Source organism: Lepisma saccharinum, chromosome 3 (genome assembly GCF_977018435.1).
Source record: "Lepisma saccharinum chromosome 3, izLepSacc3.1, whole genome shotgun sequence".
In the NCBI taxonomy this organism is placed as follows: domain Eukaryota; kingdom Metazoa; phylum Arthropoda; class Insecta; order Zygentoma; family Lepismatidae; genus Lepisma; species Lepisma saccharinum.
This window is the reverse complement of record NC_139231.1, coordinates 114736614-114759183: the sequence shown is the minus strand read 5'-3', so window position 1 is coordinate 114759183 and position 22570 is coordinate 114736614. Positions and strand designations below refer to the sequence as shown.

General features: G+C 36.9%; 1 protein-coding gene across 1 annotated transcript in view; it reads left to right on the top strand.

The window, feature by feature from the left end:
* The first annotated feature begins 2679 nt into the window (after window positions 1-2679).
* LOC145985330 (uncharacterized) overlaps window positions 2680-22570 on the top strand; it is a 42022-nt gene continuing 22131 nt past the window's right edge. Inside the window, exons 1-4 of the mRNA XM_083119218.1 lie at window positions 2680-2967; window positions 5181-5335; window positions 17134-17205; window positions 19946-20056. Of these exons, the coding sequence (XP_082975344.1) occupies window positions 2922-2967; window positions 5181-5335; window positions 17134-17205; window positions 19946-20056 (384 nt within the window). The 5' untranslated portion in view covers window positions 2680-2921. The remainder of the gene's footprint in view (window positions 2968-5180; window positions 5336-17133; window positions 17206-19945; window positions 20057-22570) is intronic.

Sequence of the window (22570 nt, the reverse complement as noted above, 5' to 3'; positions counted from 1 at the left end):
GCTAAATTTTGTTTCTTTTTTTGCCTGAAAAGTATATAACAAAACATTCCATGTTTCTTTGGAAATAATAACTATTTTTTTTCAACTTTAAGTCTCTGTTGTCTCTACCGGCAAAAATGTTGGCTAACATTAAACTAGCTGCAAGCCCTAAATGAGTCATTTGATATTTTTACTGCTATCACAAAAAATACACTTGCTGTAATAGTACATATAAATGCGATTTTTAATACCGAATTACACAACTTTGTTCGTGTAACCGATCCAATTTTATCGTGACTTTCAAAATATTTAGCCATGCCGGAGTTAGAATGTAGAATGTTCCTACGCCGCTAGATATTGCACAAACGAAAGTTATTAATCGAAGATGACCAATTAATACCTTCCTCCGCGGCCCACTGCTCCCAGTTCGTTTCATTATGACATTCTACCCATAAGATTCTTATCTACATCGATACATTTGTTTTGAAAAGTTAAGTTGTTATCAGTGGCGACTCGTGGCTTTCTCTGAGTGTAGAAAGAAGTTATGGTAAACCGAGGAAGGTTTGAAAAATGCGTTCAATTACATTCACACGTATCGCTTGTACTATCCTTTGCAATTAGAATGTTATCTGCGTGCCCATGCATAAGGTAGAGCAAGGGGCCCTTGTTCCTCACTTTGAACTATGACATATTTAAATGTGAACCTATAAAAACCGATGAAAATAACATTGACGATATTTCAGATTTAAAAAGAATTTAGATCCCCCCCGTCCCTGTCATCGTGTGGATTGACACTAACAAAAAGTGCTGCTTAAACTTCCAGATTATGCTAACTGTCTCCAAATTGTGCTAGGATTTATTATTAATTATTTTTCTCGGATAATTGTAATTCTGCATCTACTTTTCTAGAGTTTTGAACTTGCCTTACTTATTCTTAATAGTTATGTAATAGTGTAAATGTTCTCCCAAAATTGTTTAAAATAATGCAACAAACGACATAGGTTCAACATAGAACTTAAAAGGTCTGAGAAAATTGTTTACCCCAACTTTTTACCAATTCCCTACCATAAAATTTTCTGACGAACTAAATAGGGCAGGATGAAGAAAATATAGAGGATGGATCGTGGCATGGTTGTAAAAAAAGCTTGCCGCTGAATCGGCATACTCCCTTTCGTTTGAGACATGTCCGGTGGTGAAGTAGAAATAATATTTGGACATAATTTTATTTCTATTTCCTGAAAACATATTCCTTTTAATTCGATTTCCCTCTCCCAGGGACTGGCGTTTGCAAATTATGCTAGATTTTACCATTATGCCAAAAGCAGGGTGCTAAGTGTCAACAAATATCAAACTCTACTTGGTTTAGTATAATTTTGCTGGGGTTGACCACGCTGATTGAGGAAAAACTTGCTGGTTCCTCAGCCTTTGCCGATCTTCGCAACCTCCTACCCCCTCCCTTCACTACCGCTTCCACCCCTCACCCATCTGTCAACTCTTGATAGTAGCTACGTACATTGCGCTCATAATTTTATAACACGCATTAAATTCCTAAGAGGTAGAGAACTCGAAATAAGTACAAATGAACTGTAGGAATCGTCCCTGGTTGTTTGATTTCTGACGTAAAACACTTTTCTGCACGAATAAGTATGATGACGAAAACGATTACGTGATGGTAAGAAAAAAGGTCCCGGATTCGAATCCCGGTCTGAGCATGGGTGTTATTTTGTGAGTGTCCCTTCATTAATTTCATCATATCATCACTCAAACTCATCTTCGCGATTAGCCAAAAGTGGAAGAAATGCGAAGTAAAATAAACCAAATCAACCAATCAATCAGTGATAGCCAGTGGCGGCGATTGGGTTCCAAAACCGGAGGGGGGGGGGGGGGCAAAGTGCATAACTGCGGGAGCCAACGACAGTATATTTCCCTTTGTATATAAGGTTTAGCATTGTGCGGGGGCAAAAGTAACGAAAATTTGGGAAGCAACTGCCCCCCTCGCCGCCACTGGCGATAGCCCAAGAGAAAAGAAAAAAACCTACTACATCAAGGAAAATGTCAACTCTCGTCAGGAATCAACTGGTGCACGGATTAAATATATAAATTATAATTTTTTTAAAATATATATCTGAGGGCAAGGGGTAAATTTTCAACTTTTTCGACCCATTTTTCCCTTCTCACAAGAAATATAATGATAATAATATATTTTTGTTGGCCAATGCTTCGTGTATGGCAAATGTTTAAAAAATTAATCACATGGGCCAGATATATCAGTCTCTCTAATCCTCCCGGTCAGGCATGAACGTTCCATTGTTCCATTGCCCATTTCATTATTCATCCTTATCGTTGGTATTGACCGAAGATGTAGAAAAGAGTAATGTAAATTAAGCAAAATAGAAATAGAAATAAGAATGATGGATACGAAATTGGAATAATTTAATAGTCTGATGTCTTCAAATTTTCCTGAAAGTTTGGTCGAATCTATCTTTTCCCTTCTGGCTTACATTTCGGTCCGAATATCCCTGCCAAAAGGGACATTTCCTTTCATTTGGCAACACTGATTGTTGGTCGTAAAGCAGCCGAAGGAAAAGGTAGCGAAAGCATAACTCTTGTGAAATCTTATTGGTTATTTATAGACTCAAATGAAAGATCGCATGTGATTGGTCAATCATAGCGTGGAGCCTTTAACTTTCAAACCGTTGTGAATGCGAACGCCATTCACTCTCACGTTGTATTCTTGTGTAATGAATGTTATTCTTCTTCGCTTCTTTTAAGTGTCTTAAGAAGTAATTTTGTACATTAATTTGTTAAGTGGTGTGCTCAAGATAATAGACGGGTGCAATTAAGTGGAAACATTCGTGGTGGCTTGTATTGTTTCGTGTGTGTTGTAAGCGTTCGTCTTACAAATCTTGTGAGAACACTGTAGTTTTTGCAATAAAGCTACAATGTCGTTCCCCCGAGCAAAAATCCAGCGCTTTAACGATTTCACTGGTAAGTGCGATACAACTATTTGTAATGCAAACTTTCTTCTTAAAGTTTTCAAAGACTATTCTCAAGAATTTCAAACTTTCAAAATGCGACTTCTCCAAAATGACATAAACAAATTTTCTGAATGGTGTAAGCGATGGAAACTGTCCATAAACTCTTCGAAAAGCTCTTACATAACAATTTCATTGAAGCAAAACATTCTTGAAGGTAATTATACACTCACCGACATCCCTCTAGCAAAAGAAGCACAATATCGAGATCTAGGTATCCTCAGATTCTAAACTAACTTTCGATAATCACATATCAACCATCACAAAAAAGGCAATACGTATGCTAGGTTTCTTTACAGATTCACAGAAATCCATAACCCTAAAGCACTTTCCATGTACTTCAAAGCTTTTGTGTCCCCCAATCTAGAATACTGTTCACCCATCTGGAACATGGCTGCCCCTTCTCATACCTCCAAGATCGAGAGTGTTCTCAATCTTTTCCTCTCCATCGTTCGCTATAGAGACACCTACCTAAGAGGTGTCAGTCGTAAGTTTAGAACCATTATTCCCGTAAAAATAAAATTTAAATTCAGTATCAGACATTTTATATATATTAATTAATTGGAGATTATTTCGAATTGTCATCTCTTTTATACTTTGGTCTTAAATGTTGCAGTAATTAAAATGTTGGTAAATGTCTGTTATATTGGAGACACATTTAACACATATTTTCAGTTTCAAATGGTTCGAACTTACGAATTCTGTATTGCGGAACCTATTTCAAGGTGCCATTATGCTTTTTACACGAAAATAATTTTTCACATTACGAGTAATTCTTTTGGGTCCTTTCTTCCGTTGCGGAACATAGAATATTTCGCGTGCAGCTGTGGATCATCATGCGTCCTGCTTGTGTTTTGTCGATTTGGAGTGGGCATGCAGTGTTGCAACCTTCTTAACCCAAAAATACCTACTTTCGTGTTCATTATGTCATCACAAACCATTGACGGATAGCTCCAAAAAACATTCCCGATAGCCCCAAAAACCATTTACGGATAGCCCCAAAAACCATTTCCGGCAAGGTTAGGTTAGTTAAGCATAGTTAAAAAAATAAAAATAAAAAAATTCTGGTAATAAAAAGGCATGTTTGGAAACACTTCTTCCTCTCGCGAGACCGCGTGACTTTCAACACTTGTGCCATCTGCAGGTTCATAATGGAAGCAACGGCATAATGTTGTTGCTTCGCACAAAAGGCTACTTTATTACATCAAAAGTGCTTATTTTCTGTTGTGCAGCATTCCATAGTGACAAAATACCTCCAGAAGTTTGATAAATGCAACAGAAACTCATTTCCGTAAGTAGTTTCTCCTGTAAATTTGAAGAAAAGTGTCTCCGATATAACAGACATTTACCAAAATGTTTAATTACCAGGCTGCTTGTAAGCGTAAACATAAATACTTCAGAATCACGTAGATACGTTGCAGATATGAAATTACTACACAAGATCATTAATGGAAACCTAAGATGTAGCATCCCACTCCACGAACTCTCCCTCAGAGTGCCCAGACATAAAACACGGAGCAACGAGAGACTGCACACTGCAACTCCCAGACTATTACTCATACGTTCATTATTCCATAGGCTACTGAAGCAATTCAATATCATCTCAAACCAAGTAGATATTTTCAGTTCGTATTAGTCTTTTATCACAAACTTTAAAAAAAATGTATGTAAGTAATGCATTGTGAAAGTAATCTGTTTACCTTGGTACTGTCTTGGCTTGTTTATGTTTATATTTTGTTTATTTTATCTTGTTTCGTGTGTTCTTTTTAACACTAGGGTACTGTTTTACTGTTGTGTCTTTCCGGTTTTAAATGGCTTCTGCTGTACTGGAAATTGCTATAAATAAATAAATAAATTTGTTTGTACAAGTAATCAATACTTTGCCAGTTCACGATTCTTGATTTACAGTGCCATCATCTCAGTGTAGTGTTACATTTTATGAAGGCAAGCACGTTATGCATTTTATTTTTCAAATGTAAGAGGAAAAGATTTATTTCCAAATCATCAAGTGTCTCTATGTACATGTCGGTCGTAAGTTTAGAACCATTATTCCCATAAAAATAAAATTTAAATTCAGTATCAGACATTTTATATATATTAATTAATTGGAGATTATTTCGAATTGTCATCTCTTTTATACTTTGGTCTTAAATGTTTAATTACCAGGCTGTGCTCCAGGGCCAGGAACATATGATCCAAAATTGGGAGAGAAACCAATAGGTGGTGCTATTCTGAAAGGTGAACGCTTCAATGAGTCAAAACTTGAAGGATGTGAGAATGCCAATGATACCGCCAAGTTTGACGAGACGTGTTTTCGCACTGTAAGTAAACTTGGCTAAATGACATAAATGTTCCCTTATGTGTGAATAATATTTGTAAATTATGAATTTTTGGTGATCTGACAAGGTTTCCATTGACCTGGAGAACTCCCAGAAAAGTCTGGGAAATAAACTTGAGTGGAGAAATTGATTTTTTTGGCACACGTATGTGTGAGGGGCGGGGGGGGGGGGGGAATGGGGGTGCTTGCAAGGATGATTTTTCCTCCATCTGGCTTCTTAATTTAATCCTCAACTACCATCGTGTTTTTTTGGTGGGGTCAAAACTGACCTCGATTTTTTAAAACTTACCGAGAATGAACTATGGGTACTAGTTTACTATCCTTCGGACAGATTTCTTCATTTCTACAGAAGAAACTACTTACCGTAATAAGTTCCTGTAGTAGCCTATTGTCTAACATCGGGAAGGTGTTTTGTGTGAAATTCAGGTAAGTTTTCCGTATCCTGGAAACTGATTTCTTCAAATTTAAAAGCTTGGGGCTCATTTGGGGGCAGGTGACTCCGGCCAATTTCTAACATGCCTTTAACAGGTAGTCTATAGAAAAAGTCGGGGAGCAGAGCAGAGGCGAGGCCTCGTTAGCGCTTGGGGGTGGTAGGTCAATTACCCCGGGGGCGGACCCCGGAATGGGTGGGAAATTTGAGTCAAAAATTTCAAACAAAAATAATTTTTTGGTTTAAATTTTGCACAGATTCCGGGATGGATAGCCCCTAAAACCATTCACGGAATGTTCCGCGAAGTAGATAGGTAAGTACGAATGTCAAAAATTGACGAAACTCAGAAGTTATAGGTGTCCGAAGGATAGTAAACATTTACCCTCAGTTCTTAAGTACTTTCTCCTGTAAAATTGAAGAAATAAGTTTCCCGGATATCAAAATTTTACACAAATTTCAAGTTTGAACAGCTCAAAACACCTCCAATCGTTTTTTCTCATTTTTGGATATTTTTAACTACTATCCTTCCTCTTCATAGTGAGAAAGTTTTGTCGAGGTGTTTTTTGATATAAGGGAGAAAAATGAGATTGAGATTTCTCCTGCATCAGCAATGAACTGAGCTGCAGAATCCTTATGATGAGACTTTTCATTTGTGTCGCACTAATGGATATATATACTTACTGCTCAGGGACAGATGATATTCCACTTGATAATTGGCTTCATTTTGTGCTGTTATTGCTAATTTATACATTACTGTTTCCATATTTTTAGCCACGTTCATGGAGACAAGATGTGGGCATGTTGTGAAGACTTCTGTGTTAGCGGAAAAAAATGAAGGGGAGGGGGGGAATGATGAATGTCTGGAATAATTCCGTAAAAGATGGATTTTGGTCAGTTGTTAGACCACTTCTAGAAGTACAAAATCTCAAAAGTTCATGCCCTTGTCCCCTGTGCTTCATCTCAAGCATCGAATCCACAGACTCTTAGTTACTGGCCTATATCTAAGCAGTTATTTTCTATTAAACTTTTGATCCTTACTAGATGGACTGAAGAAAAGGTAATGTTTCGTTGTTCAATAATGTAAGTGGTTTTCACGTTATGTAAGAAATCATCTTTTAGAAAAAGGCAATTCTTCCTGTACCTTTAGGAGTTTCTCCATTGTATCTTTCGAATAAGTTCTGCGACAGAAAATTATTTGTAATACAAATTATAGCCTAATTTATAAGTGTTAAACTGTTACAAGTTTTAATGTGTTCAATCAAAGAGTCTCCCTAAGATGTCTCCAAATAGGGGACCCACCATCTTGATCACTGTCCAGCGACTAAGTCCCTAATGATTGACGAATTGTTACATTTTTTGATAAAAGCAAGAGACTTGGTAATAAAATTGTTATGCCAGTTAAGGTATTTTTACTCGAGGAGCCAATCGCTATGTGCGTGCTGACGCCTTCCATGTTAAAAGAGTCTGCCATATTGGATACTTTTGGTTTGATACATCTCGGGAATGGTGATAGCTATCAATGTCTGGTTTTGTCAGAAGTGCTCCAAATAGTATAAACTTTCACATTAAATCAATAAATCTATATATCTAAAACATAAACGATTATTCATTTTTCAAAGCATTTTGTGAGAATAACTGCATGTTTATGGTTATCTCCTTACATTTTCAGTCATATAAATTAGAGCTCATCCCAACATCTCCAAATGAGGTCTCAAGCAATAAAACTTTGTATAATTGTCATTTGTCCAGTAACTTTATAAATATAAAAATTGTATTTTAAGTATTCAGTTCATCTAAAATTTAAATTAAAACTTCTAACAAACATTACCCAATATTACAATTTCTATAATGCTATCATTTGATTTGGGAATATTTTTAAGACTGGTAACTAGTAGCGGCGATTGGGTGCCTAACCTTGGGGGATGGGGGAAAGCCCAGTTAATTTTCTTATTAGACAAGACTTAGCATTAAGAGGCCATGGTGTGAGGCAAAAAAGTTGGGGGTATTTGCTCCAAGTCCCCCTAATCGCCGTTATTGCTTCTAACTCACAATTATTCTCATAAAGTATTGTAAGTAATGATTTTTTTCTCAAGTATTCCCAATATTCCTCGTTTTTCCCCCTTCATTTTTTTGGCTAACACAGAAGTTACCACAACACACCCACGTCTCGTCCCCACGAACGTGGCTACAAATATGGAAACAGTAACGTATAAGCAATAACAGCAATTATCAAGTGGAATATAATCTCTCCCTGAGCAGTAAGTATATATATCCTTTAGCACGACACAAATGAAAAGTCATCATAAGGGTACTGCAGCTCATTTCATTGTTGATACAGGACAAATCTCAATCTCATTTTTCTCCCTTATATCAAAATACACCTCGACAACACTTTCTCACTATGAAGAGGAAGGATGGTAAAAATATCCAAAAATGAAAAAAAAATCGATTTGGGGTGTTTTGTGCTGTTCAAACTTGACATTTGAACAGTGTGTTTAAATTTTGCTAAGTTTCAACTTTTGATCATCTAATAATATGCAACCATCTTTCCTCTTTACAATGAGCTCAAGAACGCTTCTGTATCTTCATTCATTCCCGAGATATACTTAAACAGGGTGCCGACAGACCTGGAAAACCGGGAAAAGTCAGGGAATTTGAGGTGTCAAAAAAAGTCAGGGAATTTTGTCTTCATTGACTTTTTAAATTTTTTATTTATTTATTTAAAGATATCGTTAAGGAACTCTGCACGGGAACAGGAAATCTCATTCGTAAGTTTCGGCCTCAACTTTTAAGCCCCTTTTATGCGCAACACAACGACAGTGCCAGAAACCAGTGATGGCAGGAGGAGAGAGAGAGAGTAATTTCTCTCACCCTGGCTTCTCGGCGGGAATTTTAAATTCGAACACTCTTTGGAGGAAAATTGTTATAACTCTGGCACTATGGGAGCAATCTACTTCGGATAACTTTTGTTTTTCAGCTAAAACATCAGCGCATGCAACCGTGTACAATTCAGAATGCCGAACCGAGGAAGGGGGTTTGGGGGGTGCAACACCCAAAATTTCAATGGAAATAAACAATAATCTGGAGTTTTCCCCTTCTACCACTATTTCGGAGAGAAGCCGCAAACTTTAGTATTCTTTTCAAAGAATGGATATTTCTCAAGATGATGAAACATGTTTCATGTTCCTGGGTGCCATACAAGTTGAATAATAAGCCAAAATGTGATTTTGTTTTTTTTACGAAAAATAGGTAATTTGCATTTTTAGAGGAAAATTGTTATAACTCTGTAACTATGGGAGCAATCTACTTTGGATAAGTTTTGTTTTGCAGCTAAAACATCATAGCATGCAACCATGTACAATTCAGAACGCCGATCTGAGGAAGGGTGGTTTGGGGGTGCGACCACCAAATTTCAATGAAAAACACAAAAATCTGGAGTTTGCCCCCTCTTCTCCTGTTTTGGGGAGAAGGCCTAAACCTTAGTATTCTCTTCAAAGAATGGACGTTTCCAAAGAGATTGAAACATGTTTCATGTTCCTGGGTGCCATACAAGTTGAATAAGGAGTCAAAATGTGAAACTGTTCGGAAATGTGGCATGGATATGTTGCGGAGAGGGGGGAGGTTGGTCAACAGATGGAGGGGATAAGAGCAGGTGGTGTCGTCCGATAGTTGTCGGATGTCGTAGTAAGGATGAAATCCAACATTCTTGTCTCTTCTAGGCCATGTTTGTGTACATAGAACATGCAAGTTTTCCAACATTTTATTCAAGAGTAAACTATAGTTATACGTACATGGAATAATTCAGACAGCCACATTAAATAATGCATTTCCCACAATTTTTTTGATCCCCTGCGGGTGAGAACCATAATGTTTTCCACCTATTTGAACTGCTCCGGCACCCACCCAGCATCATATGAAGCTGGAAACTTTGAGGGATAAAGGTAGCCAGGAGCATGGTGCTGGTCACATCACCCCTACCTTCAGCCATGATCAAGAAAGTGTGGGGCCCTAACTCCACACCCCTACTATACACCTTCATGGAAAAGTGCAGGGGAGCACTTTACTTTTACTTCCTCAAAAATCTGTCCCCAGCGTCAAAAAAGACAGCTCCCCGTATCCCAACTTCCTCAGGGAAATCAAGCGGGAAGGTGAGCTCAGCAGTCGCATAAACTGTCACGAAAATACGTAGACCCTGCGACCTACAATTTAAAATAATAGTTTAAAAGCACAATGGAGTATTACGTTTCGGTATATTTGCCAGATAAATGTTATACATCAAAAACACGAATTTTGGGAAACGTAACACTAACGAGTCAAAAATTGATAATGCCAATTTTTGGTGCCATAATATATCGGTATCTGTCACATGAGATTGATTGATTTAAATTTTTTGGGTGCGTCACCACTTATGGTCATTATGCACCCTTCAGTACATAAGGGGAAAATTCCATTATCTAAAATCCTTACCTTAAAATTGAAAAAGGGGTATGGAAAATAACTTTCCCAAAATATCTTTCAAGATATCAAACTCCCACGAAGAGTCGTAAGCCTTGTGACTTACAATTTGAAACAGTAGTTTAAAAACACCATGAAGGTATAATTTCAGGTATTTGCCAGAAAATGCGCGAAAATGAAGATGTGAATTTTGGGTAAAATAACACCGTATAGTAGGAAATGAAAAATTAGAAAATTAACCAATTTTAAAAAAATAACAAAATATCAAAGTCTCTACCGATTAGGCATAAATAAAACAAGAATATCAGTTGTAATTTATTGCATTAGTAACAGTGAGTCCCTAACCTAATTTTCGGCATAATCACCACCTTTGTTCTGGCATTTGTCGTAGCATGGCACTAAATTTTGTATGCCCATGGTATGTGTGTCTTGACAGCAAAGACTGGAACTATCTCTACCGCAGTGTAGCTGTCAAATCCTTGCCCTGCTAGAAACCTCTTCAGTTAAACAAAGAGATGAAAGTCTGTACATTCAAGGCCAGGGCTGTACGGGGAGTGGTCCAAGATATCTCACCTGAAGTGATGCAAAGGGCCCGTGTGTACTCAGCTGTATGGGGTTGTGCACATTCGATTGGCGTGAATTGTCTGCACCATCATATGACCATACTATCACTCACGACGTCCGGTCTGCACACCTCACACGATTGCTGGTGGCTCTGTGCCAAATTCTGAGCCTGCAATGTAGGCTACGTTGCAGTCAGTGGGAGACTGTATGAGAGTTACAATCTTTAACCTAGAACTGTCCTAAAACGGCTGCATTGCAACTGTAGCAGATTACAGTTACATGCCACTTCTTCCTGCCTGCATGTGTGTGTGTCTCTCTCTGACCACTAGTGCTGCGTATAGGCACCATTGGAGCTTTTTTCAGGATGCCCCTCGTATATGAACTTTCAGAAGCTTTTATTATTAGAGTATTCCTGTTTTAATGTGTGGTTATCTAAATCAGGTATGTATACAATGCAATTCTATAAATTCCGTGCGTTAAGTTTCTAATACCTACATACCCTTTTCGTCGGCACTAATGGTATAACTGCATGTTGTCAGTTTCACAGTACTTCACTTGGATATACTGTACTGAAGCAGAAATCCCATTGATAATGTAAGGAAATATGACACTTTATTTTGTTTGATTCAATTGTTTCACTTATATGGAAGAGTTAAGTTGTTTGCTTTACAGAGAAGAGAGAAGTAGCTTTATGCATTGAAAAATGAGTCCGCACACATGGTTCTTGCATGTAGAGGGTACCAAACCTCAGTGGAAATATCAACATATAATACTGATAATGTATAAGGAGACTTAATCATTCACTCTTATCTAATTTAGTCGTAACTTTAAAAATAATCATGAGTTTTATTTTAAACTTACTGCATATGACAAAATTCCATAATCCTTCCCTAGCTTGTGAATGGTAATAATTTTCCAAATTCTATTTTGCACTTTGAAGTAAAATTATAGAGAATAGAGAAATTAAGTCAATTTCATAGAAGATAATATTGGTACTTAACAAAACCATACGTGGATCTGTGTGAGTTTATTATTTCTATTTGCAAAAACATCGAGTTAGTTTAGTTTGTAATTGTCAGGGGAAAATGTAAATTTTGTCCTGGAAAACCTGGAAAAGTCAGGGAATTTCATTTCTGCTTGTTTGTAGCCACCCTGTTAATTGAAAGGAGCATCTTGCTCAAAATGACATTTTGAACAACCCTCATATAATTCGTAATAATCTTATTTCAGTAAAATCCGTTCATCAGGTATCGGTTTTGGAGCAAAGCTAAGCTGTGCACCAAATATCTTCAAAATCTGTAACTATGAGGGTCAATTCCTGCCTGATTCGACATGGAATGACCCATATATATATATATATATATACACACACACACACACACATATACAGTATAACCCTGGTAAAATGTACCATTGCACAATAATTATCTGCCTTCTTCCTCACTCGCAACATGAAAGGACCAAATTTTTAATCCCCAAGATAATCCTCAGATATAAAGAGAGCATGAGAATGTGTCTTCCTTTCACACACTTATGGGCCCTCATTTTCTTAGTCTGTATCATGTACACTTTCATTGTCACTTTCCTCCATGTTCACATTTGCAAAAGTTGCTGCTTGGGATTCAGTGTCACTCTTGGTACTGTCTGACTTGTAAAAAAGTCAAAATAACTCTGTCCCTTAAGTGCTAAGGCAGGGTTGCTACGCGACTGGAAAACCTGGAAAACAGGGAAAAGTCAGGGAATTTGGTTGGTCAGGGAAAAGTCAGGGAATAGTCAGGGAATTTTGCATATTTTCTGGAATTTACTCGCATTTTGGAGTTGCAGGAAAAACAGTTACAAAATGAACGAACGGTTCATTTCCACTTCCGAATTCGGTTCTTGTGATTGCAGTTCCCCCAAAGGATTCAGTTCAGAAACTTGTTCCTCTTGTCATTATGACTTCTAGTCTGTTACGTACAAAATTATGGTTCCTTTGCATTTCGATTCTATATTTATTCACTCTTGGATCTAGGTTCTTGGATCCGTTCATTTTGCGACTCGTTCTTGTGAACCTGTTCAAGAACGGAATTTGGAGAGGCCTGAGATTTTTCTTTAGAGGGCAAGCTATTCAAGATGAAACCTACGCACCAGCCATCCTCAGAATTTCTTGCGGAGAAAAACACACCCGTTCGGAACACGATCTCTTTTGATATGTGAAGCGGAGCAGGTTGGTGTTGGGACGGTTCATTGGTTTGGGATCTGCAATAACTCTATACTCCTTGAACCAAAGACAATGTAATACTTTCTGCCTTGAAGAGCAGAATTTCATGTAAACTGGTTGTGGTTGACTTCACACTGGACGGGTGCGGATGCCTAGTAAAAACAAAGGGACTCACTATTTCGTTCCCCCCGTGAACCCGTTCTGTGAATTTGAGTTCTTCGTTTTGCGACTCGTTCAGAAGCAACCTGATCAACTAGTTCATTTGCTGCTCGTTGTCGTAGTTTTTACATTGCAGAGATGTTACACCAGAGAAACTAGAGATTTTATGCAGTATCGGTGACGTCATTATTCGAATATACACAGGGCCTCCCCGATGGCGCAGTGGTAGCGTCGTCGCCTTGTAGTCAAGGGGTCCCGGGTTCGATACTCGGTGGAGGCAGATGGCACAGTGGTTTGGATCCCACTTTAAACCGTAGGTCCAGTCCCGATTAGCCTTACTGTGCATAAAGTGGACTTAAAACACCAACTCAAAAAACAAAAAAAAACAAGTCGAATATACACGTGTGAATTTATTTTTTAAAAACTGGTGCGAAATAGAGGAATTAAACGTATGCTGGTCACACATCGTTATTAGGTTGGGAATGTTGGTTTGATGCCGATAGTAATTTTACGTATTTTTTGCGTGTAGAATAAAATTGTGGTGAAAAGTGGTGAAAATGGTCCCAAGTTCCTTTTATTTTATTACGATTTCATCATACTACAAATGCAACTTTTACATGGTTCGATTTCGATTTAGTATGTCTGTTAACACATACTGCAGAGTTTTAGCGATTACTTAAGATTTTGTCAATATATGCTTTTGTGGTTAGGTTAGGAAGGTCAGGTTTGGTTGTCTTAGAATTAAAATAAGACCCTGAATGGACTCTACTAAGGTTCCGATTTATTTCTACATTCATTCCCACTAGTTTACGATATTTACTGTCGCTTGTCAACCGGAGAATACCTTGTCCGTGGGAAGTGTATATGATTGCGTAAGGTCATTTTGAAGTTTTCTTTTCAACATAATTAACGGTTTTCAAATCCAAACAGTGCTCATTATTTTAAGGAAGGTTCAAATTTTGTGTCACAATGATTGCCAAAATTCTATGATAATTAGTCTTCCTGCTAGGAAAATTTTTAAAAAAATCATAAAACATTCGGAACTGTTGCCTTTTAATAGACAGATTTCTATGTTTTCCGTAATATAGAATTGGTTCCAGCATGTGGAAAACTCAAGTAATGGAGATATTTGATTCCAAAGTATGGCCCACGTATATATTTTTTTAGGTGTATGGTGGGTCACCAGCCCCATTCAGATTCTGAATTTCCGAAATATGTACAATTTTCAATAAATTTAAAAATATAATCATTACACTTATTGCATATTTTCTAAAGGTACATGACCTAATTTTCTGTTGTTTCTCATTTGTATTGATATAGACTAATTGAGGTTGTATACAGGTTACATTGTACAGCTTTGATATATGCCACATTTTTTATTGATTTTTTACACCGCTTTAATTGTAATTACTTAGTGAAAATGCGGAAGTACAATAGTTTTTATTTTTTCATTGAATAGCATTGTATTAATCACTTGGTAAATTTTCAGCTAATAACTGTGTATATTCATATTCATAATAATTAATGTGCCTGCATATTTTATTGAAAAACATGAGGTTCAAAAGCAAAAATCATGACAACAAACATGTCTGGAAAAATTCATTTCTGGTCTGGAAAACCTGGAAAAGTCAGGGAATTTCATAATCAAAAAATCGTAGCTACCCTGTAAGGGCATGTTTTTACAGAAACAGTTTTTGGGGATTGCTGACAACAATGTAACGCTTATTTTCAAACTCTTGTTTTCAGTACATTGTAGATTTCAAATCAGTATGTCTGTTAGTCAAGGCAAGCATTGCTGTCAAGATGGATGTTGCCAGCACTCACTCCCTACCTGTAGTTTAGGAAACCAATGCTACGTCTTGGATGACAACGGAATTTTTTAAAAGTGGTTGCGTAACTGTTACTCTCAGCTGAAATCAAAGAATTTAAAAAATTTTCTCCTAATTGATAACTGCCCTGCTCATCCAGTAGTTGACAATCTGCAGTGCATAAAGCTTGTGTTTTTACCTCCAAACGTCACTTCAATTTTACAAGCTATGGACCAGGGAGTTATAAAATCTCTTAACTTCTCACTGGAAACTTCAAGTGATGAACATGTTAGAGAGAATCAAAGAAGGTAAAGAAACAGTTTTCAACGTTCTGGATGCAATTTTAATGATATCTGAAGCATGGGAAAATGTCACTCAAAGGACCATTGCCAATTGTTTTAAACGTTCAGGTTTCTGAGATCTTTCATCATCCCACGGTGAGGGTGACACGTTTTCAACAACTGATGAAGATGAGGAGGATGACATTCCTCTGGTGCGATTAGTGCAAGAACTTGGTCCATCTTTGTCAGGGTTGGACCGGGTGGACCGAGCCCAGTTTTCCCCAAGTGAGTTTTTTCAGAAAAACCCACTAAAAATGTGTTTTTTTTTTTCAGAAAATGTAAATTATTGCTTTAAATAATTGTAAGGTTCTAGAATTGTCAACATTTTGAGAATTTGTAAAATAAAAGCCTATCCAAGCTTATAATACTCAAAATAATTAATGTAGTACAAGTCTCAGTGGTTTTTTTTCAGTATGTTTTTCTCAAATCATGCTAGAAATAGACTTTTAACAGAACTAATACAAACATATATGGGTCATTCCATGCCAAATCAACAAAGTTCACAACCCGACCATCTCAGAATTTTCTGAAACTCTACTATTTGGTAGTCTTCATAAAGATATGAAATCCTGAGAAATTGTAGCTTCCTGTGTGGCGTAGTTATGGAGTTTTGGGGGCTCGAAAATACAAAAAATTGTCCATTTTTAGTCTGTGCTCGAGACTTTCATGGATAATCATTCTTAATCTAATTGACGTAGAGAGCTGGTTGTAGTCTTGTTTGATAGGACATGAAATAAGCTTTCCAATGGTGTATCACATCACTATATTTAGAATAAAATCTTTCCAAGGTCATCCACTTTGACCTTTGGACCTTGAACTTTTGAAGATGCATATCTGCGATTTCCTTGGAACTGAAATATATTGTTAACACAAGGTTACACTATAACATAACCAAATTTGAAGTTGGTACGATTATGGGATAATTAAAGAAAAACAATTTAATTAGTATATGTGTATTTTTTTTGTCAATTAGGTTAAGAACGATTATCCACGAAAGTCTCGAGTGCAGACTAAAGATCGACAATTTTTTGTATTTTCGAGCCCCCAAAACTCCATAACTACGCCACGCAGGAAGCTACAATTTCTCAGGATTTCATATCTTCATGATGACTACCAAATAGTAGAGTTTCAGAAAAATCTGAGATGGGCGGGTCAGAAATGGCGTGGAATGACCCATATCCAGGAAATAAAAATCAAGAGGGTCTGAAATATTTAGATAAAGCATTTGAAGCAAAAAAGCTTAAAATTTTGAAATGTGGTAGCACTTTAGATATAGGTCACTTCCATATGTGCACAAGCCACATAGTTTCATCTGACGATCAACTTTTACAATATTTTTTTCCATGGATATAACATTACAAAGAAGATTTGAGTACATGTTATTGAAATTTTGTGAAAGTAGAATAAAGTTACATATGGTATAATTAAATCAAACACTTTTCAAATGATTCATTTCATTTCTCAAAATTTAGTATGTGTGCAAATGTTCTGTTTTCTTTCCAATGCCTTGCACTGAGTTCAGTTCAGACCATCTCTCTACTCCTGAAGATGTGACATACCATCACGAAAATTTGAATTTTTTCTGTGTCCGGTGAGTGTTTCCTCTCTCCTCTTTCACTTTATATATATATATATTCGATGCTGCATACCAGAAAATATTGAGTGGTAATTAAAATGTATTATGCAGAAGAAACTCTTGTTAATGAAAGTGTACAGAAACATTGAATATAAGCTTGTATTGCAGAATTATTTCCTCAATTTTTAGCATTAATATTTGTGTAAGTTTGCCTGTAAAATATTTTCTGTATGAAATTACTTTTTCAGCCAAGACCTGTAAAGAAATCCCTGGGTAGATCACTCAGTACTAGCAGCAGCAGTAGTAAAGATTCTTCAGATGTAAGTTTTTCTTTTTGAATTTATTAACTTAGTAGGTATGGTTTTTGGGCCTAAGTTTTTTTTTTAAATTGATAATTGTTGTACCTTTCTGTACTTGCAATGTAAGTAATGAGTTGTATCAATATTAGTTTTCTCAGTGTATTTGAATTATTATTGGGGACATGATTGATTTGGAGTATGAGATGGATTGGATCGCTAATTTCAGTACAGCTATGAACAAAAGCAAGTCTCTGTGCAAGTAGTGACGCGAGACCAATGAACACGTGAGAGGGAATGGGATTGTGTGCAGAGGGGGGAAAGCTACTGCAGTTACCAGCCTTCGCGGCAGCGTGTACTGCTTCACTCTGCTTTCTCCCATCTCTGCCACTATGAGTGACCTTGTTCCAGAGGTAGCTGGGACAGAGTATAGTGTTGTCTACAGGGAAACAAAACTACTTGTTCATTGATAGTTCCTATTGTATCTGACAGTGCTGTTGAAAGAAGTTTTAGATGAGTGAAAATTCCACTTCTAGATGAGTCCGTTATAGCTGTGATTTTATTTTTAAACTTGCATTTCATGTTTTTTGAAGAGTTAATGTAGACTTACCCCAGAGGAGTCCAACAGGTATGCAGAACAATTCATTCAGGACTGCACTTTTAAACTGTAGTCCTGTATTACAGATTGGAAACTATAGGGCAAAAGGTACAACTACTGGCTTCCTGGAAAGAGTACTAGGACTGTCAGCAAAAACCATCCACATCAGCACACTGACCAAAGACATTGTCAAACTGTTGAAAGAGCCAATGCCGTGTACGTGTTAAGGCTTTTTCCGTACTGGCACTGTGTGTATCAAAATAGAATACATTTGTGATATGGAAAAAAAAAATTGTAGCTGTGGTTGTAGTGCTTCTAGGCAGGGTGAGGAAAATACGGGGCACCTGAACTTTAAAATTCAGTTCCTTCTAAATAATATTTAATAATTCTAGTTCGCTTATGGAAATTTCAATGACCTTTTTTTTTTAAAAAAAAAAATAACTCGTGCAGTATGAGTTTCTTAATGTTTGTGTATTTTCTCTATCACCAGTGTGGTTACAGACCGGAATTCCGGATATTATGCATGAATTCTACGTGAAATTTTCTCCATAGACATGAAACATTGCCAGTTTTATTAATCCAAATGAATTCATACATTTACAAATGCCCCAGTTTTTCGCAGTTTACCTTTTATTTTTATCGAGGAAGGAAAAGAAAAGAAAGCTGCATGGAAAATAAAATAGAATTATCTCAATCAGTTTACTTTGTTAGTGTCCTTTGCAGAACACACTCTCCGACAGGCAGAAAGATTATTAATAAGATAAGATATCATGAAGTTGATTAGTTAAATTTGAGTTTGAAATTCTTATGCAATTAACAATTTTTCATAGATTAGGATATTCCGTAACATTTGTGACTTGTTTGCATTTCGACTCTTAGTATGTGAGAAGGCAAATATAAACTGCACACCTTAAATTGAATATTTTAAATAGTATATATACCTTTTAATTGAATTGAATTAGAATTTTGGATACATTGAAATCAAACAGACCCTTGATATTTTTAATATATTCGTGTGTTTGGGTGGTAAGAGGCAGTAATGCGTAAGGCTGATGTAGAGAGCATGTACTTGCACCCTTAAATTTTTGGGAAGTTTGCCTTGAAAACCGGGAATTATATTTGAATTTTATCATGGTCCTAGACTGGCCACTCTGTATTCCTTATGAAGAAACAACTTCAAATTCAAGTTATGGCTAAACAAATGGGAGTTTAGACTCTTTCTAGCGAAAATATCATCTTCAATGGATCCTCTACTCTAACATATATTTTTTTTTCCGCCATCGGAAGTTTGTTATATTCTCAAGAAAACTAATGAAATAATTCCCCCATAAGGGTAATGCATTTCTCCTTGCCTTCTACGGCCATTCTGGCAGTGTTGCCAAATCTGATGCAAATAAGAGCTAAATTTCACCTCAAATTGAGCTAAAGTTGACTTTCAAGGAGCTAGATTTAGAAAGGATGGATAAAGTGCCTCCCATGGTAATTTTAGTTAAGGGGGGGGGGAGGCTGCTATTACCGGTAACTTTAAAGTGAAGAATCTATTCTTAGTTTTCACCATGTAGATCTGACTGAATCACCCATCTCAATAATCCACTGATGGTCATGTGAAACCGAAAATAAGGGATTACCAGATAACAATATTGTCATCTTGTGTGGGGCAAAGCAGCCAATATAATAATGTCACGTCACGTGCAAAATGTATACTCATGGCAAAAGTTGGTCTATGTGGGCCAGGGCTAGTGATGGCATCATACTGGTGCAGGCGGCAAGTGCCACAGTCCACAGCCAAACGAGTGCACGAAAGTCGGATCTGGCTCCAAAAGAGCTAAGTTAGCAACAGTGCTCCCCAGCTGCCTGAGGGAGAAGGACCTATAGGAAATTGTCCCTCTCCCCCTTAAGCACTCTTTAGGAAGGCCGCTTAATACATCTTCACAGGGATTACCCTTTAACGTTTCGCTGTCTCTGGGGTTTATCAGCAGCTAGATCTAAAACATCTTGAGCTCAACAAAGAGAATCTTTGATCAATTGCATTGGCTGACATGTATATTTCTGGTGCCATACGGCCAAAAATTTGGTAACTTTGAAGCTAACTTTAAAATTTGGTGTACTGTCGTTCCTATAAATTTGCTCACCTTTTTAATTCTATGTTTTCCTTTTATTCACCAGTACAAGAATGCATTGCGAAGATATGTGAAGCAGCAGGATGATATGGAATATGAACTCAGGACTGCCACAGCAAAGACTCAAAATCTTTATAAAAAACTGAGGGAGAAACAGGTATGTAATTTTAACTCTGTTTTGGGACTTGCTTGCAATGATCATAGATTTGGTAACGTTTTTTGTATCATACTCCTTGTCCCAGTCTTAAGATTAATTTTCTGAGGGATCATGTATGGTTTTCCACTGTAAGATATAAATTGTTTTATGGCAGGCATTGCCAAACTCTTGATTGTGATCTGGCTCGTGAATAGTTCACTATACACTGCAGGGGCTGAAAGTAATGTTGAGGGAAACTTAAGCAACATTTTGTCTTTTCACACACAGCTAAATCTTGGCATTGACGATCACTCGTGTATGACATTAAAAGTAACATATTCTAGGGTACTAATCGGCATAGCAAGAAGAAAAGACATTTGTGCAATGGTTATGCCCATGTGTCTCATCTATTTGTATCTCAATAACTGGTTCTTTCCTTATTTTTACATGACTCACACAGCTGGATTTACAAAGGTTCCCTGTTTGTAGGAAGGCTACGATTTACTAGTGATAGCATTGTATTAGGGCTAAGTCGATACAATACCAATATATCTGTAAGTATAGGTTACATTTTTTTGCTGGTACCATTGTCTTTGAGTGACTCGAGGTGTGACCAAGAGCAACAGTTCATCTGTCAACATTTGCATTTTCAAAAGTTCGTTCACATTAGGCCAGCACAAGAAGTTCCATGTAAGTTTTCCAAGAAACTGGATAAACCTCCACTCTCCTGGGAAGTAGTTGAGATCAAAAGCATGAGCAAAGTGGAAATGCCCACAGACCTGACCTTGACAGCCTTGTAAACACCATGTGGAAATAAAATAACCAATTTATTACTGAATCTTGCTTGGTTTTGATCAATTTGTGAAAATACCTATGCATTACTATCACTCTGGGCCAGCTAATTGTGGAGTTCTTGGAAAAAAGGAATGAAGGCTGCTGTGGAATTGGCTTTGTTTTATTTTATCAACATATAACCAGAGGGGGTGGGTTGTGGTTTCAGCAATTTCTTGTGCTCTTCCCTTTTACATCTCTTTTCTCCCTCTCCAGGTTAATTCAAACCACAATAATAAAGAGTATTTCCATTACATTGAACAAGGAACATTTACAATCCACTGATTGTTTGGTACAACTGCAACACTATAAAAAGGCTTGCGATATTTTTAAAACCTTTCTTGTGCTCTGGGTCAAGTAATAAATTCACGTAAAAAACTTTACAAAATGCCAGAAGACAATTTAAATTGTTATAAAATGCTACATGAGATAATTTTGCAGTTATTATAATTTCATTAAAGGAATGTGATATGATGAATTAGTACAGCTCAGTAACTTGTGTTTATTTTGAACTGGAATTATAAAATAATTTATATCTGAGTATTATTTTTGGTGGATTAATAGACTTAAAAACTGCAATATAAATTGTCTTGGACTGATGGATTTGTCTCTGTGCAAGGGTGGAAAATTGTCAGTAAAATCAGTAGAAGTCAGTATTTCATCATAGTCTGTAATTTGTCAGTATTTTTTAAAAATGGTCAGTAAAGTCAGTAATGTTTTATAATACAAACAAGCAATATTATTATTATTGTTTTATCATGAATAAAAAAAAAATGTGTGATGGCTGGCTGTCTGGATAATGGGACCAGAAAATAATTTTACAATGTGAAATCCTACATTAGCTTTTAGGATGACAGTTTAATGATTTGATGTAAATAATGTAACGTTCTCCTCTGGGAGGAGCGAACTTTTCATGTCGTACCCCACGTTTTACGCAACACTATAACTAGACACGTCGTTCCTCGCTTGGAGAGGCTGCTTGATCTCTTATATCTTGTGTGCTCCACACAGAGTATACACATAGAGGCAAGCCTACTAGGTGCACTCTAATCCTGCTCAATCCTCAAACTTTGAGATACCTTGTTTCAAGTTCTACCCATAATCCTAGCCTTAGTTCCGGTCTGGGCATGAGATTCCATTGTACTCAGGGTTCGGGTGATAGGTGCACTTACTAAGGGCTACCAAAGGTTTTGCCAGAGCGATACAGAGAAAACTCAAGAAATGACTTTTTCTTATAAAGTTTATTCAACACCAAATTAAAGCTAGAACGGAACTTACACCCTTTATAGTAGGGTTATACATTTATACTATAGTTATACAGTTATAGGTATGGAAATTCCATAGTTACAACTTTTAAACCTTTCAGTCATCGAACAACTACACAATTTAACTTTTAAAGAAACTGATGCATGTATACCCTTAACAGTTTGAGAACAACCTCTTATATGATAAAAAGTATCCCTGTTAGACGACAATCACAAAAGTTTAAGACAAACTCGCCAAAAAAGAGGAGGCTTGAGGGAACCATGAAAACGTGGTTTTTCCCAAACATCTGAGCAACGGGGTACCACACTGGATAAGAAATATGGCAGGGTATCACTTTAAACTCCCAGCATCCAAGAGATGGGGCTTTGAAAAGGGTTTATCTAAATTTCTCTGTAGAAAGTGGAGTTGGTCTTTCACCCTAAAGTGGAGTATGCTTCT